This window comes from Doryrhamphus excisus, chromosome 5 (genome assembly GCF_030265055.1).
Source record: "Doryrhamphus excisus isolate RoL2022-K1 chromosome 5, RoL_Dexc_1.0, whole genome shotgun sequence".
NCBI lineage: Eukaryota > Metazoa > Chordata > Actinopteri > Syngnathiformes > Syngnathidae > Doryrhamphus > Doryrhamphus excisus.
The window spans coordinates 23042501-23067284 of NC_080470.1; the positions used below are offsets into that span (position 1 = coordinate 23042501).

Sequence of the window (24784 nt, forward strand, 5' to 3'; positions counted from 1 at the left end):
GGTATGATTCTCGCTTAGGGTGCGAGAGGTCCCGGGTTCAAATCCCGGATGAGCCCAGGTATTTAATCTTATAATCTTATGATCAGGTATACTTCCGCAGTGACTGCAAGAGGGCTCAGTCAGATGTTGGACGGGGTATACTTTCATGCTTCCATTCAACATTTGTAGTTTACTATAACCTTCAAGACTGTGACTCTACAGACGCATTGGGTGGTCATGTTGAACAAGGCAGTTTATTAGCCAATCAAGGGTCTCTGCTGGCTATTCTCAATGACTGGAAGAGGCCTACAGAAGGGCTCATTAGAGGGTTGACCACGGTAAGACCCTATTTGATCCAAGTAAAATTTTAGTTTCCAGATATCAACAAAACAATTTTGCGAGCAAGTAGGGTCATTGTGTTGTGTTCCGGGGCTCGTTGGTCTAGGAGTATGATTCTCGCTTCGGGTGCGAGAGGTCCCGGGTTCAAATCCCGGACGAGCCCAAGCATTATAATCTTATCATCCGGTATACTTTCACAATGACTGGAAAACGGTTCAGTCAAGGGTTGGATGGTGAATCCTCTTCTTACCATTCAACCTTTGTAGTTCACTCAAACCTGGATCAATGAGACACTACAGACACAACATTGGGTACTCATGTAGAACATGTTGAAGAAGGCGCTTTATTAGCCAGTCAAGGGTCTCTGCTGGCCATTCTCAATGACTGGTAGAGGCCTTCAGGAGGGCTCTTTCGATGGCTGACCACGGTAAGACCCTCTTTGATCCAAGTAAAATTTCATTTTCCAGATATCTACAAAACAATTTTTGGAGCAAGTGGGGTCACAGCAGTGTATACAGGGCTCGTTGGTCTAGGGGTATGATTCTCGCTTTGGGTGCGAGAGGTCCCGGGTTCAAATCCCGGACGAGCCCAGGTATTTAATCTTATGATCAGGTATACTTTCGCAGCGACTGGAAGAGGGCTCAGTCAGATGTTGGATGGGGTATACTTTCATGCTTCCATTCAACATTTGTAGTTTACTATAACCTTCAAGACTGTCCAAGATGAAAACAAACTGTCAAACTGTGGGAAATTGAAGGAGGTCATGATTCAATATGACAGTCTTTCTCTCTTACAAAGAACACTGAACTCATCACACAGCAACTTAACACTCAAAATGTGTACATAATATACAAACATTGATTAATATCACTTTTTCCAGTAATGCATTGCGTCAAACAAAAGCATTTCATTGAAGGACAAGTGGCATAGAAAATGGGTGGATGGATTCCGCTGCAATTTTGCCTCTGTTCACCAGAGGGAGCCAGAGGAGCCCTGAGCCCAGTGGGAGGCTGATATCATTGCAGTTATTACGCCCTGCCTGGGGAACACCAGGGTTTAAATAAAATGGTAGTAAAGAGGTCTCAACTCCTTCAAGTCCCAAATACCACTGGATTCAAACTTTTGTGGAAAAAGTTGTTGGCCAAACTTCATGAGCATCGACTTGACTTCCTTGTGAACACAGGCCAGTTTGCCATGGCGACTACACACCTTGGCGTCGTTGCCACGGAAATGGAGTGGTGTTTGAATGTTTCCTTGGCAAGATATAGACAGACGCCACAAAGACGACTATATTCGTTAGGGTTAATAATCACAAGAAGCGCGATTTTAACACTTTTTATATTTTTACATTCCTAATTAAAAAAAAAACATATCACACATTTAGTAGTCTGCACACTAGTTCACATTCAGTAGCACCAAATAGTTCTAACATCAGAGAGGACCCGCTAATCATGTGACGGCTATTCTAGGCTATCCCGGCAGGAACATTCAGCAAACCCACGGTTTGACCACGTGCCGCGAACTACGTGGCATCTGCGGGGAAGATCTCAGGCCAGTGGGTGGGGTCAAGGAAGATGGTGGAGAGGCCGCTGTAGAACCAGAGTCTGGGAAGGAAGCTCTCCACCTCCCAGGTGTCGCAAGCCCGGTTGTACACCTCCACCTCCACCCCGTAGTCACCCTCCATGCCCTTCCAGTGGCCGCCGGTCACAAAGAGCCTCCCATCTAGGGTGACCAGGCCACCGTTCTCATGGAGCGTGTGCAGAAGTTGGATCTGCAGAACGGAATAGTCCTATGAGTGTTGCTTGAAAACATTAAGATGAGATCACCTCAGCTGGATCATCCGTGAACCCACCTTCTGCCACATGTTGGCATCCGGGTCATAACAGTAGACCTTCTTTGTGTTGTCTGCCAGCAGATAGATGATTCCCTCCACGCACACAGATCGAGGAGACGATAGATATTTGGGGATGAACGGCGAGCAGATGCTCATCCAGCTGTCTGCCAAAATAAAACATTATGACATGGATGGCCGAGTGGACACGGGTACTGGGGCACCTACAGGATGTGAAAAGTGTGAAAAGGTAGAACAGCTTCCACAAACATGTGGAGTGTATCTGTGGGAATTTGTGTCCTTTCGTGAGGTCCCAAACGTGTTCTCCCACCGCAAACTCCTCCAATCATGCCTTAATGCAGGGGTGCTCACACTTTTTCAGCATGCGAGCTACTTTTAAAATGACCGAGTCAAAATGATCTACCCACTACAAAAATGCAAAACATCTATTTATTTTCAAATGTATTGAGGATTATTTGTACGTACAATGTATGTTGATGTACCTTACATAACCAAATGAGCCAATATTGCAAAACGCACATAATTAACTATTAACATTTTTTGTAATTACCTGAGTTTACTTTGATGACTTGCACTGAATTGAACCAGCCAGGGATGCGTAGTCCGGACAGTAGCTGCTGATAGCCAGCCTCAAGCACACTTCCAAATGTTTATCAGTCATGGATAATATCCGTATCATAATATCCGTATAATATTCCATATCCGTATGGAAGTGATATGTTTTTGCCTTTTTACTTGGTCCAGCTCCTTCACTCATTTTAGTGACCATAAACTTTAGCGAGGGCTTAAAATCTGACGCAATTCGCCGACTAGCTTAGCACTTTGCATCGTTGTTTACGCATGAGCGGTGACCTAAAGGTCAAAATTCAGTTGTCATCTGACTGGTTGTCCTGTATGTCAATCAAGTAACGGGGATGGATGATAGGCTGACATCGTAATTCTGCTGCACTTAGAGACGTTGTTTGATTTGATTGGTCACCCGAAGGGCAACATTCAGTTGTCATCTGAATGGCTGCCCTGTATATCAATCAAGTGACGGCATTGATGCTAGGATGATATTTTTTTAATGTCACGCAGCGATCGACCAGCGATCGACCAGTACCACCTCCGCGATCGACCGGTAGATCGCGATCGACTTAATGAGCACCCCTGCCTTAATGGATCTGGCTGACCTATGCGTGGTGTATCTGTGTGTATGTACCATATGAGGTCATTAAAAGTGGAGGACAGCTGTCCAATGATGGGTCCATCCACCATCTTACCTATGACGGGGTTGTAGCACTGCATGGTCAAGGCGTTGTACTTGACAGCGCAGGAGCCAATCACATAGAGCTTCCCCTGGCACGCTGCGGCGGTGAAGTTGGTCACGTACTTTAAGGCGGGACACGTGGAGGCCCAGGTGTTGTGGTACGGGTCATAATGCTCCACCTCCACGCGGTCTGACGTTGTACCTGAAGGCAGCGGGTAGAAGAATAAGCGACACATGGGTACTCGCTGGCCCCTACATTAGGTACACAAACTACCCTAAATACCCAACACAACCAATGTTGTAATAAGGTGAGGAGCAAAGAGCTAGTCAGCATTAAAAGCGCTCATGACTTGATTGTAAACAACAGTACAACAAGTGTAACATGCATAAAACAGCTGAGTAACAACATTTTAAAGCGCATGCAGAGCTAGGTAAAGCTGACTACTACGTTGCCTACAGCCACACCTATTAATGTCATAGATTTTTTGAGCAAATCCTAATTTCAGACCCCAGCGGTTATTTGTTTGATAGTAGCATTTATGCTAATTTCTTACCTCCGATGACGTAAATCTCCCCGTTGAGTGCCACCGAGGAGTGGTTGGTGCGAGGTCGGATCATCGGCGCCACGGTGACCCACCTCCCCTCCTTTGTGATGTACCTCCAGGTCTCTGTGGTGGACCAGGTGTTGGTGTTGGAACCCCGCGAACCTCCTGCGAGACACAGGTTTTGTGATTCAAAGTGCTGCGCTTCACCAACAACAACACACACCTGTGACGTAGACGTCATTGTTGAGCGACACCATGGAGAAGCCCCACTTGTTGGGGTTGGGGAAGTTTGGGAGCTCGTGCCACTGTTCTGCAAAGAGAGAAGACATTACTAGACGAGCAAAGATGGCAATGACAAAGGAAACATTTCATATTACATTATGTTGATGGCTGTGCATTTGTGAATTATATATTTAGACAGGGGCTGCACGGTGGACGAGTGGTTAGCGCGCAGACCTCACAGCCAGGGGTTCAATCCCACCCTCAGCCATCTCTGTGTGGAGTTTGCATGTTTTGCATGCGTGGTTTGTTTTCTCCGGGTATTCCGGTTTCCTCCCACATTCCAAAAACATGCTAGGTTAATTAGCGACTCCAAATTGTCCATAGGTATGAATGTGAGTGTGAATGGTTGTTTGTCTACTATATGTGCCCTGTGATTGGCTGGCGACCAGTCCAGGGTGTACCCCGCCTCTCGCCCGAAGACTGCTGGGATAGGCTCCAGCACCCCCGCGACCCTCGTGAGGAAAAATGCGGTAGAAAATGAATGAATGAATGAAATTTAGACAGGCTGACTAGAAATAAGACAAATATTTTTTATAAGATATTGAGTTTTTGCAGTGGTCTAAGTATGTCTTCTACAGAAGGTGCACCTTTTGCAATAATTTCCACAATGTTAGAAATAAAACCAGGAATAAAGGCAAAGTTTGGAAAATTAGGTTGGAAAAAAGACAACATATCATCGGAAAAAAAGTCAGTGTTATAAAAAATATATAAGAACACATTTGAAATATGTGTAAAATTGGAAAAACAACAACAAAAATGGAGCAGCACGGCGGTCCTGTGGTTAGCGCGCAGACCTCACAGCTAGGAGACCAGGGTTCAATTCCTCGGCCATCTCTGTGTGGAGTTTGCATGTTCTCCCCGTGCATGCGTGGGTTTTCTCCGGGTATTCCGGTTTCCTCCCACATTCCAAAAACATGCTAGGTTAATTGGCGACTCCAAATTGTCCATAGGTATGAATGTGAGTGTGAATGGTTGTTTGTCTATATGTGCCCTGTGATTGGCTGGCCACCAGTCCAAGGTGTACCCCGCCTCCTCCAGCACCCCCGCGACCCTTGTGAGGAAAAAGCGGTAGAAAATGAATGAATGAATGAACAACAAAAATGAAAAAGGGGAGAAAAAGTAATAATACATTTGGACACCTATAACACAAAAACCCTTGGTTTACAGTTTTATGCTAAATTGACGATTGACGTTTGTCACCATGACCCGCCCACATCCTCAGGCATAGGCCACACTGGCTCACAATATATTACTGCCCCATAACTAAGTCCCTCGCACTAGTTTGTCAAAGTACAAACACTGTTTATATTAATAAAAATGGCTGACTTCCTGTTTGCTTTGGAACATGGGTTCTTGAGAGTTTTTTGTACGTCCTTTCATGACAGACATCAGCAAATTTTGTGATGATTAGTGCGACTGATGGCGGGGGCTAATTAAAAAGGGGGCACGACTGAGCGAGGTTTGGGGGTGTGTCTACGAAACCGCTACATTTTTCACTGGTTCTGATGTGTATATGGGCAAAAAGCATTGGGACAGGAAGTGAAAAGTCAGCTTCCATCTTTCTAGGACAGGGTTCAGCAACCCGCGGCTCCAGAGCCGCATGTGGCTCTTCAGCGTCTTTGTTGTGGCTCCCTTTGCAATGCTTGAATATTTTTTAACACCTGAATGGGGAAAATGCATGTCTTTTGTAATGAGTTTTTAAAAAATCCTACTTTGTCTGAGACCATGAATGCATCCTGAGTGAGTTCTGACTGCTATTCAGTTCAGTACATGAAGGAAAATAAGTAATACTTATTTGACAATTCTAATAAATAAATTGGAAATCATTTAAAAACAGCGGCATGGGAACTCTTTTGCGCCAGAGTAAACAAATCAGGTAAGTTTACAGTAGTTTACACATACATTTATGTATGTAAGTGTATCTCCAATACTAGCAAGAGTACTCCAACTCGTCTTTTCTTATCTGAACTACTTTGATACCCCCAAATTCCCTCCAATGTTGTTTTAAACATACTATATGTTTTGCGGCTCCAGGCTATTTTTGTTCAGTGGGCATTGGGTAAAATGGCTCTTTTCATAGTAAAGGTTGCCGACCCCTGTTCTAGGAAGACCTTGTACAAGATTTTCAAGTGTGCTGGCCTCCTTCATGGCACACTGAGATCCACAGCTCAAATTCTGGACTGGAAGCTTTCGTGTTCGTACTTGTTTTGGTGTTGTAGAAGGCGCAGTTCCTGGGCTGCGCTCTACTCTCTCTACGACTTTGCTCGTTGTCTTCTTCCGTGTCGTCATCGTCGTCGGAGTCGTCGTCCAGGGAACGACCCCCCATGACAAACAGCACTTCCTGCAGGTTGGCCTGTGGACTTGCTGACGTGTTGGCTCGACCTGTGCACTCTGGGACCAAATGCATTTTCTGGGGGACAAAATGACAGTGAAACAGTTCTGTAAATTCTCACCGCATATTTCTTCAGATTATAATTTGATTGGAAATAAGGCAATTTTTTTAAATAATTACGGAAGTGTCTATTATTCTACTATTCACTGCTGACTGGTAACATTTGCACTCTACTGTATTTTATGGCGTTCACACCCTGAATGCTTTAAAAGTCCTGAGCACAAACCTCCATGTGAACTTTCTCCACAACCTCCCTGCAGCTCGCGGATGCCTGCACCAGCCCGTCCTGCAGCAGACTCCCCCCGAGGTAGTCCAGGCTGAGCAGGGCCAGACGGCACAGGCTCAGAAGTTCTGGGAGGTGGCAGAGCCGAGACTCCTTGCAGTGACCGACCCATTTGAGGATGGCCTCCACACGGGCGCACTCGGAGCGGACTTGAAGTCCCTCGTCACGCAGGCAGGTCACAAGCCGCTCTTTCTCCTGCAGGAGGAACTCCTCTCCTTGCTGAACGGCCTCAAAGTTCTCCAGCAGAAAAGCCCGCGCTTTGGCCATCACCTCAGGGCAGCCGTGGATCTCTCCAAACTCCAAGATTCCAAGACAGTTGGTGGCGTCGATTTGGTGTTGGAGGTATCGGCTGCACACGGCTCGCACCGTCTGGAACTGCAGCCGACTGGAGGTTTGGATGAGACCCTCCACATTGCTCTGGTTGATGGTCAGCTTGCCTGTGTAGGCAAAGTCCAGCAAGCAGCCTAGAATGTCTGGGTCCACATCCTGAAGCTCCACACGCGCTGCGATGCTCTCCACAAAGTCGCCCGAGAACATGCAGCGGAAGTAGGAACTGCAGAGGGCCAGCACGCCGCGGTGGCACGGGAAGTCCCGTCCGCCAGCGCTCAGCGTCACGTCCACCAGTTTGGGCTGAGAGCAGAGCGAGCGCAGGCCCTCTAGGATGCTCTGAGCGTGCGAGGACAGGCAGAAGTCCAGATCGTCCACATTGCGCACCATCCTCAGCTAGACTTGGAGAAAAAACACAAACAAATCCTTCCACAGAAACACGTCCTTCACCTGCAAGACAAAATCATATTTAGGTTAGCTTCCAGAACAGCAAGATAGTTAGCTAGGATGACCCATTGGCCTCTGTGGCCTCGCTGCTTCAGAAGGAGATGGAGGCGTTATCAGTAAAGATGTGGCTGTAGCGCTAACATGACAACCAAGCTAAAGGCATGAGCATATGCATTAAGCTTGTTAGCGTTCTTCATAGCGAGCCAACAATGGCAATTAAAGAGAGACAGTTACTGCATCTGATTCTAAACCTAGAAGTACAACAGATGTTACAAATGTTCAAAATATCCAATTTCGAAGGAAAAGGTAGCAGGAGAGTTTGAAGGAGGAGGCGCAAGCCGGCGCAGCATACTGCTTAATCTAAAATTTATCTAAGTTCACCTTTTTCACTTGACATGTGGTCTCTAAATGTAACCAGCCACTGAGCTGCAATTTTGGCCAAACGCCCATTTATAATGTTCTTTTTATTGTATAACATCCATGGGAGTAAAACATTCTCATTGTTTGTCTTTCAATGTCATTCCAGCAAAATGTATTTTGGACGTATTTATTTGTTATTTAAGAATAGTTTTTAAAATGCTCTACTTTAATGATGAGGTATTTCGAGCTCCAATTTTATGTAGAACATTTTTTTTACTGGCCCACAGGACATTCTAAAAATATAATTTCACAAGAAAACTTAAAAAAACCTGAAAAATCTGCAATTTTCAAGAATAAAGTGAAGTTGAAATATTAAAGAAAAAAATATGTTTTTGTACAAGTCGGAAATTTATGAGAGACAAGCAAAACAACACAAAAAGGTTTCATTTTGGGGAAATTGGGTTGTGGAAAAAGTTCAAATTTAGGAGAATAACGTCAAAATAAAGTCATAATTCCAAGAAAAAATGCACACAAAGAAAGTTTAAATGCTTGGAAAAATAAAAATGCAGAAAAAAAAATTAAAAAGCTAAAAGCCATTTTAGGAGACTAAACCAAAATATTATGAGGAAAAATAATGTCATTTTGGTCATAATATTGTGAAAAGAAAATTTTCAAATAAATTTAAGAAGAAAGTTGAAATATTTGAAAAATTGGAAAGAAAAAATGCAAAAATGGGGAAAAAGAAAGAGCGAGGTTTGTACTAATAATACGCTTTTTCACCTGTACTATGACGTGCATTTTTTTTCTTGACATATATATAAATTTTACTTTTTTTAATATATATTTTTTTAATATAACTATATATAACTTCATCGTATACCAACACGTGTTAGTAGTCTCCAAAGTGGCAAAGTTGCATCCTTTCATTTTCTGTGTGTGCTTACTCAAAAGTTTGGAGACACTTTCTCATACAAAAACATGATAAAGTGTCTTCAAACCTTCTCAAACACAAAATGGAATAAAGCTGACATGTGGCATGCCGGTGTTTTGTTTGCGGTTCAACAACAAAGCTGACAAAATGTTGTTTCAAAGCAAATCTGAGAGTGACAGTTGATTTCAAAGTTTCCAGCGAGAAGCGTATCAACAGACAAACAGACTCACCGAGGAACGGCGGCTCATCCTGCGGCACACGGCTGTTGTTTGCGGCAACATGTAGAAGGGAAGCATGTGCCAAGTCACTGGAGCTATTTTTGGGGGGGCTCTGACCGTGACGCCAGACTGAAGTCAGATTCCAAACAACCTGCAGCTGCTGTGACACACACACACACACCCACCCACACACACACACACACACACACACACTCTCAGGCCAGCTCAAATGACCAAGTTTCAATCCTTTAGTCATGAACAAGATGAGAGACGTGAGCTTGTTTGTTGGTGTGCACATGTAGTGTGAAGTGATTTATTGTGTTGACCATGAAAGCATTAGCAAGCCCCATTATCCTAAAAAAATCCTTCTACTGGAATGAACAGCAGCTCCCAAAACAAAAACACGACAAACAACAGAAAACTAAACATGAACGGTCACAGACAACAACTATGTACGCCACTTGTTTATGATATTATGCTACACTATGTGTAGCATAGTACAATAAATCCCCATTGTAGTAATCCCTCCTTTACCACAGTGTTAAGTGAATTTCTGCCATAGTTAAAGCATAGAAAACCACTTTCTACGTAAAGTTAAAAAAATTATTAGAGCCTTCTGAACATGAAATAACACCCCTATAGTGACCAGTATAATCATATGACCGAATATAGTAGACATAATAAGAGATATATAAACTTGTGTGTGTTGATGGAAAGGAAGTGACGTTTCATAGTTAGCTTTTAGCTTGGCGTGGGCTACAGCCGCAATGGTAGCCCAATAGTGTGCCTGTTGTGAGATCATTCAAACCTGCAATGAAAGCCCCTTGTCTGGTGCTTGTGTGTCTCATACAACATTACAGTATGACTGACACCTAGTGACCAGGATAGAATCTTCCAATGCGTCTTCTGAATGCCTTATAATTAGTATTTTATGTCATTTAGCCATTTTTATGCTTTATAATTCAGACAAAGAAAGTACAATATGCTAAAATATGCATACTTTTGGACTCATAATAAGCCATTTTCAAGTATTATTCAAATAATTTAAACCAATGAGAAATGTGCTATTATGCAGGGGTGCCAATGTCAAACCACGACTAGGCGGGGATGTACTGTACTAAGAACCGATCAGGTTCCAATGATTCTATGACTCTTTGAATCTGTGAGCCATAATTTCATCCAAATTGAAAAAAATGATATCATTTTTGGCCCACATCGATATCTCTGCTGGTGTTACAAACACACAAAACGTGATCTATATAAACATGGCTGACTATCAAGTCAATGTGCCCCCCCCCCAGTCGGATACAGTTATCAATACCCAAGCAACTACTCAAAATCAAAAATCTCCGCCTCCTTCTCCTTCCAAAAAGCAAAGCTCCGGTCGATGTATTGGCATATCTCTTCATTGCTGAAACAGGAGATATCGGTTCCCGTGTAGAGCGATCCCTCGTCCGGCGTGGGTGTCTGCACGATGACTTTCGGGAGCGGCCTCATCTCCGGAAGGCGGCTTGTCTCCGCCTCCTTCAAACCCTCGGGCGCACTCACCGCATTCCCAAAGAACTTGACTTTAAGATCCTCAAACCCATCCGTCCACTGGCGGTTGCCAGCCTCGATGTCGTCTAGGACGGCCTTGTGGAAGTCCCTCACCAGCTCCCAGGGGAAGCCGCCGACGTGGTCGAACACCTCGAAGCAAAGCAGGTGTCTCATCTTGCGTTCATCCACTGGCAGCTCCAGCTCCAGGATGTGGAAGTAGCCCAGCATGAAGAGGTCGAGGGTCAGCTTATCATACTCCAAGGGTACACCGTCCACACGGGGAAGGAACTGCTCTGGGGAGTACAGGGCTTGCTGTCTGTGGAGCCTAAGAAAAAAACACCGGGGATCATTCAAAGATTTTTTTGAGGCTGAAGTGACCGAACAGTAATATTTATCCAAATTTGATAAAAATCTCTCACCTTCCGAACTTCTTTGCTCCAAGAAATGTATACACAAAAAAGGGGGCTTCGCTACACTTATTAAAATAGAGCTCTGAAAACTCTCCTTCAGATGTGAAAGCTGTAAGTTTGACTGTTTAGTTTTTCTGCAGTGAACAGGCTAACCTAGCATGATGTTAAAATGTAATGTTAGTAGCTCCACATCGCTATGCTAGTGTTGCTCACGTTTGTGTCAACCTGTCCACTTCTTACGTATATAGCACGACACAATAGCGCTATATACGATTCCATAGACGCACATTCTGCTGGAAACAAACACGCTTCTGTTTAGCCGAGGTTGGGTCATGGGGGTAGCAGCCTAAGCAAGAAAACCCAGACTTCCCTGTCCTCGGCCACTTGGTACAGCTCCTCCCGGCAGATCCAGAGGCTTTCCCAGACCAGTTGAGAGACAAGGTCTCTCCAACATGTCCTGGGTCTTCCCTGAGGCCATCTACTGGTCAGTGGTGGCCTGAATACCTTCTCAGGGATCTGTTCGGGAGGCATCCTGACTGAAGGAGAGGTGGTTCTACACCGAGTTTTGCTCAGATGACAGTGCTTCTCACCTTATCCCTAAGGGGGAGACCATCCTATGGAAAAAAACTCCTTTTAGCCGATTGTAACCACAATCTTGTCCTTTCTACAGAAAGCTCATGACCATAGGTGCAGGTAGGAACATAGATCGACTGGTAAATGGAGAGCTTTGCCTTTAAGCTTGGCTCCTTCTTCACCACAAAGGACCAATGCAGTGTCCACATGACTGCAGACGCTTCGCAAAGCCGTATGTCGATATCGCAGGCCATCCGTCCCGCACTCGTGAGCAGGACTCCAAGGTACTTAAACTTCTCCCGCTGGGGAAGGGTCTCATCCCCGACCCGCAGATGGCACTAAACTCCTTTATGGGTAAGAACCATGGACTCAGACTTGGAGGTACTGATTCTCATCTCAGCCACTTCACACTCAACTGCGAACCAATCCAGTGAGAGGCCCGATGAAGCCAGCAGAACCACATCATCTGCAAAAAGCAGAGACCCAATCTTGCAGGGACCAAAACTGGATCCCCTCGATGGACTGGCTGAGCCTAGAAATCCTGTCCATAAGAGTCAACTGGATAGGTGACAAAGGGCATAGTTGGACAACGCAGTCCAAGCTCCGACGCCAGTCATACAGGGAGTGAACGCCTCAATTAGGTGGTCCGGTACCTCATAGTCCCAGAATAGTCCAAACAGGATTCGTCAAAGAACATGGTGGAATGCCTTCTCCCAGTCCACAAAACACATTTCGACTGGTTGGGCAAACTCCAACGCACCGTCAAGGACCCTGCCGAGTGTGTCGAGTTGGTCCACAATTCCACGACCAGGACAAAAACTACACAGCTATCTCCCTGCTATTCCTGCACCAGATGTTTATCTGGTCCATTCAGCACCAAACAAAGAGGCAACAAAATATACAGGTCAGCATGGTGGAAACCGTCTGAGAACATTCCCAAAAAAATAAAAGAAAAGAAACACTCTTCAGCCTACCGTCGGATCTGCCTCGATGGAACACTGGAGATCATGTTCCTCCAGTTCCCTAGCATCTTGTTGACAGCACTTCTCTGCTTGAAGAAGTGTCCCAAAGAACTATTCATCATCTTGGACTGGGCACTGTCCTCACTCGCTCGGCGCTGGGGACCACGTTCGTCATCATGAGCCTCCGCACCACCACCGCTGCAGCTCCCCTTCCTCTCTGCCGCATCCTTGCTCTTGAGCGTCACTGTGTAGGCAGATTTCTTCCAATGGCCCAGGAACAGCACGACGATACGCTCCTTCCTGAGGCTGGTTGTCTCAACAACTCCTGAAAGATTCTCCTCCTGGTCTACGACGTTGTTCTGGTCTGGACAGGAGACTTGAGGGGGGTTTTCTGAATGATTTGCTTCCAGTGGAGTGGAAGTGTTGAACACATTGCTGTCCTCGGGGGAGTTCTGCGTCTCAAAATTTGATTTGAGCGTCCTCACAGAGACTCCAAACTGTTGGATCTCGTCCTCGATCCTCTCCCGGCGCCCTCTAGTAGAGTCCTGTCTGTCGGGAATCTGGGAAAACACGGTGACAAGGTCGGTGTTGGGCATCTTGCAGTAGGGTTGGTCAGTCAGATTGCTCATGAGCAGTGACATGCTCTTCACGATGCCCGAGATGCGGCTGCACCACACGGGCAAAGGGACCTGACTGGTGAAGTCTCGGAACTGCGTGTTGACGGTGATGTTGACGATGGGAGCAGGCAGGATGTGGCGGAGCTCGTTGGCCAGTCGGGCCAGCTCCAGCTCGTAGCCTTCGCAGTGTCTCTGCATGGCCACGTTGGCAATCTGCTGCTCCAGGTAGATGAGGTCGTGCTCTGTGAGAAGCTCGCCAGACGGACCCAAGATGGCGTTGTGGGCCTGCGAGTACCTCCAGCTGACTTTGGCGAACTTGCTGCCATTCTCCTGAAACAGGCACCTCTAGTCTTCGTAGTGTTCTTCTCAAGGGACAATACAAACATGAAAGGCTAAACAAATGTTTCGAAATATAAATAAACGTTCTTCTGTCGCTTCCTTTTGTGTTTCTTTTATTTCACTAACAAGACGGAGCTGCTTGTGAGTACTTTTAGATGGCATCCGCTGCTCGTTGTGAAGAGCAATACATGTGTACATTGGGTATGCAATGTCTTTCCAGTGAGGGCCACATAATGAAAAATGAAAGGATTCAAGGGCCTGATATCAGCATAAAATGTGACATCAGTCGACACTGGTATCAGATTTTTTCCCAATCATGAAAAACGATATTTAGAAATTGTTGTATACAACACATATGTGTTCATTCCAGGAGATATGTCAAGTTACACGTACCAGTATCGGAAATTGAGAGTTGGACAATATGGGCATATCGATTTTCTGCGAAAAGCCAATATCGGACATCTCTACTCAGATGTTATGGATATTTCGCGAAAAAACTGCATCTTAACGTTGTGATACAAGTGAAAAAGTCTTTTTAGAATTACCTGGTTGTTTCCTCCATTTTTGCTGTTTTTCTAAGATTCCAAATTTCCTCTTCAACAATCTTTGTAAATTTTCGAATTTTAATAGTGACTTTATTCCCCATTATAACTTTTCCCCTAACCTAATTTTGCAAAAATTACAACTCTATTGTATTTTGTTTGTGTCTCATTATGACATAAAAACAAAATTTTTCTTTTTCAACATTTTTCTATTTCAACTACTAAAATGACATTATATTTGATCATAACATACTTGAGTATTTTCGTGTTACAATACAACGTTTTTATAATATTATAATATTTTGGCATTATACTTACAATTTCTGATGTCATTTTCCCAACTCTTTCAAATTCATTCATTTTCTACCGCATATCCTCATAAGGGTCGCCAGGGATGCTGGAGCCTATCCCAGCTGTCTTCGGGCGAGAGGCAGGGTACACCCTGGACTGGTGGCCAGCCAATCACAGGGCACATATAGACAAACAACCATTCACACTCACATTCATACCTATGGACAATTTGGAGTCGCCAATTAACCTAGCATGTTTTTGGAATGTGGGAGGAAACCGGAGTACCCGGAGAAAACCCACGCATGCACGGGGAGAACATGCAAACTCCACGCAGAGATGGCCGAGGGTGGAATCGAACTCGGGTCTCCTAGCCGTGTGGCCTGCGTGCTAACCACTCTGTGCCATGCAGCCCTCTTTCAAATTGGTAATTATAACTTTATTCCCACAATATTTTCACTTTATTTTTGTAACATTATAACATTTTCCACAACCTAATTTTCCAAAAAATGACAACCTTATTCGCTGCTTTGTTTGTTATTCATGTTATTATGACTGATTTATTTCTTTAAAATGTCAAATTTATGCTACTAAAATTATGTGATTTCGCATCAAGTTTTTGCTTGTCTTAGTCTTTTTGTACTGCGACAATAGGAAGCAGATGTGTACACAGACTACTTTAAAGTACACTATTGTACGTCCGTGACATGGTAGAATAAAATGTTAGCACCACATGTGACGACTGTGAGGAACTTTGTGTGTTACCTTCCTCCGCTGGTCCTCCTCGTCCAGCAGCCGGGTCTGCAGCTGCCTCACCATCACCTGCCGCTTCCACTCTGCGATGGGGCGACCCTTCTCGTCATGAGTGGGCACCAGGTGGTCGATGTCCGCCAGGTTGGCCTGCTCGGTGGGGAGAACCACCATTTTGCTCTACGAGGAGGACGAAACGCAGTCAGGGGCAAGCTGAGCGTGGACACAGAGGAAGCATGGGGCGGTGCGTGCTTACAGCTTGGCCGGTGAAGACGCCCATCAGCGATGACTGTTTGAGCGTCGCGATGGGATTCATGTCGTTCAGGAGGTTGGCATCAGGTAGTGCCCTCTTGTCGGCAGAGGATGTCCTGTGACTCCTGGCTGCCTTTGGCTGATTTAAACCTTTAATAACTGACAGGTAAAAGCATCAGCGCCATCTTTTACTCTCCTCTCAGTTGCTGATTCAACACAAGGCTCATACCAGATGTTGCAGTTTGGACCTTCTCGATTCTGGAGATGATGCTCTTTGCCGGCTGGGCGGGCATGGATGGAGAAGAAGGTAAGGGCTGAGGGTATCGAGCTGCTGAGGTCTCCTCGCTGTCAGGTTGCTTGGAGTGAGAAGAGCAGACATTTTAGTTAGTTTTTTTTTTTTTTAGGTTTGTGGCTTCATGTGACGTGGACAAGCACCTTCAAGGTGTCCATGAGGACGCTCTCGCTGCCGTGGAAGTGGACTCGCCTGCTGCGCTGCGACACTTCCTCCGCCGGGATGATGATAGACTTATCAGTACAGGCGGCCTGGAATGATCAGTCCCATCCAATGAAATTCCAAGCAGGAATGCTTGCTTTCATCTGTCAGGTTTATTTTGAAGATATGCTCTGCTTGGCTGTTAGAGCTGGCCTACACTTTAATGGACTCTGCCTTTGCTCCGCTCCAGCGCTCCACTAACGTCTCAGAATGCACTGTCCTCATGTGCTGCTCACATGACCTCTGACTCCGCCCTTCAAGCAACATGCAACATCACCATCAAGCTGATATATAAATGCAAAGCGAGCTGATGGTCGCCACTTCCTCTCACTACGCCGCTCCACCTCCCCTGAAGTTGTGCAATCCCCACACAGATAAACAAGAGCAGAGGAGTAAGGAGAAGCGAGGAGGTCCTGCTTCCGGGGTGACCCTTCTCGTAACAGTTCAACGTCTTGTGCGTGCCTCTAATTGGACCCAGTGGCAGGGAGGCATTTGGTTTTCATCAACACCGATTCTCAGCTGCAAACACACACACTCACACACAAGCCCAGCTCGTCCTTTATCAAAGACCTGATCGCTACAGATCAGGAGCCAAGAGTTCACGACCTCACTCTGCGTCCGTGTTTCTTTTTTTTTTTTACAAATATGGGAGTGCGGGAACATCGTGTAAAGAACTTGCTCATCAGCCAAATGTTTGTGATGTTGCAATGTGGGGGATGTAAACACACACACACACACACAAGGCTGCGGTGTAACTTCACGTAATGTAACGTTCACACACCCGCATTTCAGGTTAGTGGTGGGCGGCTGAGGAACTCCTAATGTGGCAAAACATGCTAGCTTGTATAATCATATCACAAATGCTAAATGACTGATCGACTGTGGTCAACAGTGTCAATTTTTTGTAGGAACTGGTATGTTCCTTTAAATGTGTTCTGGTGTGGGAGGATCACAATTGGATCAGACATTTTGATGAGTTGGTATCTGACCAATTTTGAGCCTGGTGATGTCATAATATGCAAATTAGATGAGTACATTTACTCCCATCACAAACTGTGGGTCAGATTTATGAGTCTTCTAAATTTACATTGCGCTTTTATCACTGACCATTTTCAAGCTCCAAGCTTTTTGAAATAGTAAAAAAACTAAAGGGTTAAAAGCCTGGTGCTTGTGTGTCTCACCCAATGTTCCAATAACATTGCTGACACCTGGTGACGAGTGTAGAATACTACATATTGTCACATGACTGCATCTTCTCAATGCCTTACATTCACTCATTCATTCATTTTCTACCGCTTTTTCCTCACAAGGGTCGCGGGGGTGCTGGAGCCTATCCCAGCTGTCTTCGGGCGAGAGGCGGGGTACACCCTGGACTGGTCGCCAGCCAATCACAGGGCACATATAGACAAACAACCATTCACACTCACATTCATACCTATGGACAATTTGGAGTTGCCAATTAACCTAGCATGTTTTTGGAATGTGGGAGGAAACCGGAGTACCCGGAGAAAACCCATGCATGCACGGGGAGAACATGCAAACTCCACACAGAGATGGCCGAGGGTGGAATTGAACCCTGGTCTCCTAGCTGTGAGGTCTACGCGCTAACCACTCGACCGCCATGCCGCCTGCCTTACATTCATATTCAAATCAAATGCTTCAGCTATGAATCCAGCAGACAAGTCAATTTTGGCAACATTTTCCAGCAGAAAGATGCTATGACAAGACATGATTTGTAACTGCATGTGAATACAATTACATTTAATGTGTCTAAAAAATAATGTGAGCGTATCCAAAATATGTATTTTGAGGGAATTTATAGGTGCATCTATTATTTGCTTTTGTCATTAAGTAACATAATAACAAGGACCTACTGTATTGGTCAGGAAAATATTAGCACATGCAAAACAGCAGGGCTGCATTTCTACACATTTTATCCTTTTTTGTGCATATAAACAACTATAATATGACATTCAGTCACTGGGTATGTGAACCGCTACAGTACTACCAATGACACCAGTCAGTCATCCCATCATCAGAGGTGGACTCTCGCTACCCAAGTAGGAAAACAAACAAGCAGCACATCTGGCAATACACCGACCTTGACCTTGTCTTCTGGCCTTCAGCGATGGAGCATCACTGCGTGTCGAGGAGGTCGCAAGTGTAAAGATGTGCCGGCAGGACGGCACAGCGCTTCTTCAACACAGCCGCCAATAAACAATAAAGCCATGGGAGGATGGTGTGAATAATTCAAAGGCCAAAGGATAGGATGGCCGGCAATGTCACTAATGCTCGGGCACGCCGACGAATCACATGGAGGAGGTATCAGCGGAAGACTTGTCAAAGGCACTTGGAAAGAGACATCTATTTCATCTCATGACGTTGGCTTTTTCCACTCTGGATCAGTGAATGAGGTGGAATCTCAGCTGGAGAGAACCGGTGAAAGACAATGCCACACCGTCACGCCTGAACAACAAACACCCACGGCGGCTGTTTTCAGGATTTTATGACTGAACTTGACTACCAATGCACTCGGTTCATGTGAGGCACATCCGGCATGAGGACATGAAGCCAGGAAACATTGACAGACTATTTACTTATCTGACGCTTCAAGACATGGAACAGCCGGTGGCGTAGTATGATGCCGATCCCATTCAAACTGCCAACGAGTCTACTCCGCTTTCCTCCCACATTCCAAAAATGTTAGCTTAAATTGGCAACTCTAAATTGTCCATAGGTATGAATGTGAGTGTGAATGATTGTTTGTCTATACTGTTTGTGCCCTGCGAATGAGTCAAAGTCAATTGGGATACGCTTCAGCATACCCCCATGACACAAGTGAGGGTAAGTGGCACAGAAAACGGATGCATGATATGTTGTATTCTGGTCACTAGGCAGCAGTAATGACACAAAACATAGAGGCATTACCTTACTGTACAGAACATGCCGTTAACACTGCAAGAAATGAGCCGAAAACCTCTCATTCCATGTGGAAGTGGTAAGTTTTTTGGCTTCCTCAATAAATTTTTGGCTAAATGGTCATCAGCCATCTCAAGTCCCTTGCAGCTTAACAGCTGAGCAATATGTAAACAAAGAATAGTAGGAGTGTAAAGGTGACAATATGGATGTTATTTCATGTCTACAGGCTTCTAATAATGATAGAACCGTATCTATATCATGGAAAGTCATTTAAAGCAGTCATGTCTGGAACCAATTAACCGCTATAATTGAGGGTCAACAGCTGTCTTCGGGCGAGAGGCGGGGTACACCCTGGACTGGTCGCCAGCCAATCACAGGGCACATATAGACAAACAACCATTCACACTCACATTCATACCTATGGACAATTTGGAGTCACCAATTAACCTAGCATGTTTTTGGAATGTGGGAGGAAACCGGAGTCCCCGGAGAAAACCCATGCATGCACGGGGAGAACATGCAAACTCCACACAGAGATGGCCGAGGGTGGAATTGAACCCTGGTCTCCTAGCTGTGAGGTCTACGCGCTAACCACTCGACCGCCATGCCGCCTGCCTTACATTCATATTCAAATCAAATGCTTCAGCTATGAATCCAGCAGACAAGTCAATTTTGGCAACATTTTCCAGCAGAAAGATGCTATGACAAGACATGATTTGTAACTGCATGTGAATACAATTACATTTAATGTGTCTAAAAAATAATGTGAGCGTATCCAAAATATGTATTTTTAGGGAATTTATAGGTGCATCTATTATTTGCTTTTGTCATTAAGTAACATAATAACAGCTGAGCAATATGTAAACAAAGAATAGTAGGAGTGTAAAGGTGACAATATGGATGTTATTTCATGTCTACAGGGCTCTAATAATGATAGAACCGTATCTATATCATGGAAAGTCATTTAAAGCAGTCATGTCTGGAACCAATTAACCGCTATAATTGAGGGTCAACAATCTATGCTTCCCACGTTACAAAGCGCAATGTGGGAAAGGATGATTGTATATGAAAATAAATATGATCGTAACTCATCTGTCAGGTGGCTGCGTTTACTGTTCACCAGACTGCAGCTGCTCCTGAATTGCAATTCGACCTGGTTGTGATTCCATCCCACGTTCTCCCATCCGCCGTTGAACCGAGGTTACCCGACTGACTCTGTAGAACCTTTGCTTTCCAGACACCAGCACAGAGGTAATTAAAGCGCCGCTGCTGATTTCTTCAGCCCACATGACCCGGCGGTCCGTGTGCTGGTGATTCTTAGCGGTACCAGGAGGTGACAGGCTGAGCTTCCCTGGAGTCAGACTTGTGCTTGACATCCTGCTCTCCCGGTCCTTACCAGGGATTGGGTTGCGGCTTCCAGGCATCGGGATGGTGAAAACTCTGAAACCTAACCTTGTGGATCTCATAACAGGCTCGGCCTCGGGACCTTCCACCTGAGCTACCCGAAAGGGAGAAAACCGATAGCCATCAACCAGCTAGCCAGGCGCTCCAGGCGGCGTGCCGGCCATCGCCAACGGGGGCTGGCGCCTGCGCTAATTAGCCCTCCATTGTTCTGAGGGAGGATTATGTGTGAGGGAAGAGCTCAGCAGCCACGCCTCGCTGGCTCGCCATCGTCATTCTCTTCATGTGCGAGTGCTGCTCTTCACTGCTGACTTATTCATGGATTCTGTTGGCCGTCTGCCTCAGATCATCATGTGTGGCCCGGCCCGGCACCTGGGAGGCTTTGATGTGCAGTCAGTTGAAGTCAGTTGAAGTCTGCTGTCAGCTAACAATTCCCTGATTACTCCGCTGCCCTTTTGATGGACAACAAATCATAAATCCACAGACAGCACATCCTCTTAAGTCAAACCTCACCTCTAAAGCTTACTCTTTGTGGGGTGCCCCCCCCCTAGTATTTCTTCCTGTAAGACTCCAACCTTGTTCTCAGTAGATATGTAAATAGCCACTAATCTTACATATTAACATTAAAATGTTAATTAATATGCACTGACCCTGTCTTTCTTATATAAGTGAATTTCCAGTGTAGGATTACTTATTTCTAAATTTGTAGTTAAGAAAAACCTGTTTACAATCTTCTATGGATTTTAACATTATTAGAGTCCTCTAGACATAAAATAACACCCCTATAGTCAGCTTTGCACTCCTATTATGCCTATATAGTAGACATAATAAGCGACAATAAGCCATTTAAGACATACATAAGACACAATATAGACTCAAGAGATCAAGTCTGGTGCTTGTGTGTCTCACACAGTCTCATTACAGTAACATTACTGACAACTAGTGATCAACAAAATGTCTTGCATATTCTAATGCATCTTCTAAATGCCTTATGCAGTATTATAAAAATTGCGGCTTCACTGTCACAGTTTTTCAAAAATGTATTCATTGTTTATAATACATGTTTGTTTTAATACAGCCAATTACTCATCAAAAATAAAGAATTGTTAAGCATTAATACGGTAAGTGAACTAAGATACAAATATAAGGCATTCAGAAGATGCATTCAAAGACGTTGTGATATGTAGTATTCTACACTGGTCACTAGGTGTCGTAGTGTTGCGGTAATAATGGATGAGACATTTCAGTTGAGTCACTGTTTCTTCTTCTCACACACACACTTTAATTTTCTGGAAAACGACAGCCAATACAGGTGACCTCATTTGGTGTCACCAATGGAAAAAAAACAATTAGCTTAGCTTCCCAGATGTTTGCTCTTACCTCCCCAACCCACGGCAAAGATCAGAGAAAACGAACAGCAGGTGAGCTTACGTTGTTCTCCATGGCACGCAGGTATCTGGCGCACTCATGGTGGCCGTTGTACCCGGCCAGGTCGGCCGCCGTGAGTCCATCAACATCTCTGTCGGCGGGCTTGCCGTAGCGGGCCAGCATTCTTTTACAGCACTGACGGGCGTACAAATATGCAGGTGTGATTTACAGCTGCACTTTACTTCTAATTCTAAAATAACACCAAAGACAACCTCCAGCTCTCCGTTCTCCGCCGCATCATGCAGGGGTGTCCCGCCCCAGTAGTCCTTCATGACCTTTGCCCCGGCCTCAAGGAGCCGCTCCAAGATGCGGGAGTGCCCCCTGCTGGCGGCAAAGTGCAGCGCAGTGGCTCCCTCTACGTCCTGACAGGACGTGCTTATGTCAGTGTGGCTCACCTGTACAAGAAACAACCAGCTCATCCAGGTGAAGGCTTGGGAGGAAATATAGAAGATGGATGTCCGCTCACCAGCCAAGTCACTACGTCTTCGTGGCCCATGTGGGCAGCGGCGTGCAGGCACGTCATGCCGTCGTGGGCCCTCACGTGAACGTCGGCGCTGCAGTGTTTCACCAGGTGCTCCACCATGTGCACGTGTCCCTCCTGGCAGGCCAGGTAGAGCGGGGTGGCGCCAGTGGACATCTGGTGGTTCACGCACCTGCAGTCCATCATGGTTATAACATATCCTACCACAGACCGGGGATTCCCGACCACTGTGCCGTGGCACAGCATCAGCTGTGCAATTTCACATAAGCAGCCCAAAAATCATTAAATATTATCAAATTTCTTTCTAAAATAATTTTCTGAAATTTACGTTTGGTGATATTCCGACTTCAGTCTCATAAAATGTTATTTTATGCTCAGAAAATAAAAAATTACAACTTTATTTGTTGTTTTATTTGTTTCTCATAATATTAATTCATTTTCTACCGCTTTTTCCTCGCGAGGGTCACGGGGGTGCTGGAGCCTATCCCAGCTGTCTTCGGGCGAGAGGCGGGGTACACCCTGGACTGGTGGCCAGCCAATCACAGGGCACATATAGACAAACAACCATTCACACTCACATTCATACCTATGGACAATTTGGAGTCGCCAATTAACCTAGCATGTTTTTGGAATGTGGGAGGAAACCGGAGTACCCGGAGAAAACCCACGCATGCACGGGGAGAACATGCAAACTCCACACAGAGATGGCCGAGGGTGGAATTGAACCCTGGTCTGTATTTTTTCTTCAATATTTAAAATTTATACTCCAAAAATTATGAATGAATTAATTATTTTTCCTCATTATTTGAGTGAAATTACATTTCAATTACTTCAATTTGACATTTTCCTTAAATGATACTTTGAAAATGTGCCGAGGGCCACACTTTGCATACCCCTGCTGTAGCAGATGTCAGTTGTCAAAGTTCAGAGGTCAATTATCAAAAATGAACACTGGGCTCACCGTGGCGTCTGCTGAACAAGAAGCATCAAACACCCTAGGTCCCCGCTGACTGCAGCGTAGTGAGCTGCCAGAGCTCCGCACTTGGTTTCCACCTCCGCTGTCCCCTTGAAGGACAGGAGCCACCTGACCACCTCCACGCAGCCAAAGCGGGCTGCAAGGTGGAGCGCCGTGGCGCCGGCGGCGTCTCGGTCCTCCAAATATGTAGGGAGAAACGTAGAAAGTCTCGGAAACTTTGCAGCAGGGGTGCATTTGTCTTGTAAGAGACCACAACTTTTAACATCTGGTGGTCATAATAAATCATCCTCAAATGTTTTGGTGTACTTTGTGCTGTACAAAGTACAGTACTGAACAAGTATTGTAATGCTCGGAATAGACCACCAGCATCCCTGTGTTGTTTTCCCTCACCTCCACATTGCAGCCCGCTTGCTCCACCAGCCACTGCAGCTCCAGCACGTGCCCGGTGGCGGCGGCGTCATGTGCCGGCGTGGCCCCGTTCAAGGCCCGAGCTCCACCTGCAAGCCCCTGCTGACTTACCAGGAACTGCAGGCACTCCAGGCGTCCACACCTGGCCGCATGGTGCACCGGGCCGGCGCCTTGGGCATCCACGATGGAGGGCAACAGATGACCAGAAGACGCCAGCTCACTCAGGGTGTGAAGATCCCCCGCCCGGGCCGCCTGGATGGCGCGATGAAGAACCATCCTCTCCTGCTCTACAGGTCAGATATGGCACCTTTCAGCTCCTCGGAGCCAAAACATCTCATTGCCTCCGCCTACGCCAGGAAAGTGACACCGGCAGATGGCCAGCGTGACTGTGTGTGGGGGGGTCAGTGGGGAGCCAGTGAGCCAGAAAGGTAATGAAAGCCTCCAGCTTTGTGCGGTACTGACCACATGCTGACCCACGCTCCCATGCTTCACTGGAGACACGAGCGCCAGGGCATGGTGCTACAGACCATCCATTGTATTTCCTGCTAAACACCTGTCAGGGGACATCTAATGTATGATTACCTCCATGGATGGATGTGACATTGCATTTTCCACTGCAGAGATGTGTGCATAGCGCGTGCCTCAGAACATTCATTCATTCATTCATTTTCTACCGCTTTTTCCTCACGAGGGTCGCAGGGGGTGCTGGAGCCTATCCCAGCTGTCTTCGGGCCAGCCAATCACAGGGCACATATAGACAAACAACCATTCACACTCACATTCATACCTATGGACAATTTGGAGTCGCCAATTAACCTAGCATGTTTTTGGAATGTGGGAGGAAATCGGAGTACCCGGAGAAAACCCACGCATGCATGGGGAGAACATGCAAACTCCACACAGAGATGTGCCGAGGGTGGGAATTGAACCCTGGTCTCCTAGCTGTGAGGTCTGCGCGCTAACCACTCGACCGCCGTGCCGCCCGCCTCAGAACATTCCCATGAAAAAAAGGAAAACAGCAACAAAACATACAATAAATCCATAAAGGGATGGCGTTCGGTCCATCATAAGAAAAAAATTATGTGAGAACTTAGCAGAGGGCTCCTCCGCAAAATCATAGCGAAGAGCAATTTCTCCAACACTGAAATTAACAATTTCCTGCCAAACATCTCAAACATTACTGCAAATCAACGTATAACTGGCAC

General features: G+C 45.7%; 2 protein-coding genes and 3 non-coding genes across 5 annotated transcripts in view; 3 read left to right on the top strand and 2 right to left on the bottom strand.

The window, feature by feature from the left end:
- trnap-agg (transfer RNA proline (anticodon AGG)) overlaps nt 1-56 on the top strand; it is a 72-nt gene extending 16 nt beyond the window's left edge. The window contains exon 1 of the tRNA in view: nt 1-56. This exon is cut by the window's left edge and continues 16 nt beyond it. This is a non-coding gene — a tRNA (tRNA-Pro).
- Nucleotides 57-409: 353 nt separating this feature from the next.
- Nucleotides 410-481, top strand: trnap-cgg (transfer RNA proline (anticodon CGG)). The gene has a single exon. It is a non-coding gene; the product is annotated as a tRNA-Pro (tRNA).
- Nucleotides 482-836: 355 nt separating this feature from the next.
- trnap-ugg (transfer RNA proline (anticodon UGG)) lies at nt 837-908 on the top strand. Its single transcript has one exon. It is a non-coding gene; the product is annotated as a tRNA-Pro (tRNA).
- Nucleotides 909-1639: 731 nt separating this feature from the next.
- Nucleotides 1640-9372, bottom strand: klhl30 (kelch-like family member 30). The gene is made up of 8 exons (XM_058072810.1): nt 9217-9372; nt 6865-7698; nt 6449-6656; nt 4188-4274; nt 3974-4129; nt 3433-3621; nt 2171-2316; nt 1640-2089 (listed from the first exon to the last, which is right to left on the bottom strand). Exons 2-8 carry the CDS (start codon nt 7636-7638, stop codon nt 1841-1843), a joined length of 1809 nt encoding a protein of 602 aa, XP_057928793.1. The 5' UTR covers nt 7639-7698; nt 9217-9372; the 3' UTR covers nt 1640-1840.
- A 194-nt stretch (nt 9373-9566) lies between these two features.
- LOC131129358 (espin-like protein) lies at nt 9567-24565 on the bottom strand. The gene is made up of 11 exons (XM_058072830.1): nt 23562-24565; nt 23157-23347; nt 22181-22367; nt 21927-22109; nt 21718-21849; nt 15909-16016; nt 15703-15829; nt 15478-15632; nt 15237-15401; nt 12698-13632; nt 9567-11065 (listed from the first exon to the last, which is right to left on the bottom strand). The coding sequence occupies exons 1-11, from the start codon at nt 23853-23855 to the stop codon at nt 10534-10536; spliced, it is 3009 nt and encodes a 1002-aa protein (XP_057928813.1). The 5' UTR covers nt 23856-24565; the 3' UTR covers nt 9567-10533.
- Between the last annotated feature and the right edge of the window lie 219 nt (nt 24566-24784).

Excerpts from the sequence above, each read along its gene's own strand:
- klhl30 (XM_058072810.1), bottom strand. The coding sequence starts at position 7,638 with ATGGTGCGCAATGTGGACGATCTGGACTTCTGCCTGTCCTCGCACGCT. Across the intron at positions 6,657-6,864 it reads TGGAGAAAGTTCACATGGAG|AAAATGCATTTGGTCCCAGA; the intron begins GTTTGTGCTCAG and ends TTTGTCCCCCAG. Across the intron at positions 2,317-3,432 it reads GTGCTACAACCCCGTCATAG|ACAGCTGGATGAGCATCTGC; the intron begins GTAAGATGGTGG and ends TTATTTTGGCAG.
- LOC131129358 (XM_058072830.1), bottom strand. The coding sequence starts at position 23,855 with ATGGTTCTTCATCGCGCCATCCAGGCGGCCCGGGCGGGGGATCTTCAC. Across the intron at positions 22,110-22,180 it reads AAGACGTAGTGACTTGGCTG|GTGAGCCACACTGACATAAG; the intron begins GTGAGCGGACAT and ends TTTCTTGTACAG. Across the intron at positions 11,066-12,697 it reads CCATCGAGGCAGATCCGACG|GCTCCACAGACAGCAAGCCC; the intron begins GTAGGCTGAAGA and ends TTTTTTTCTTAG.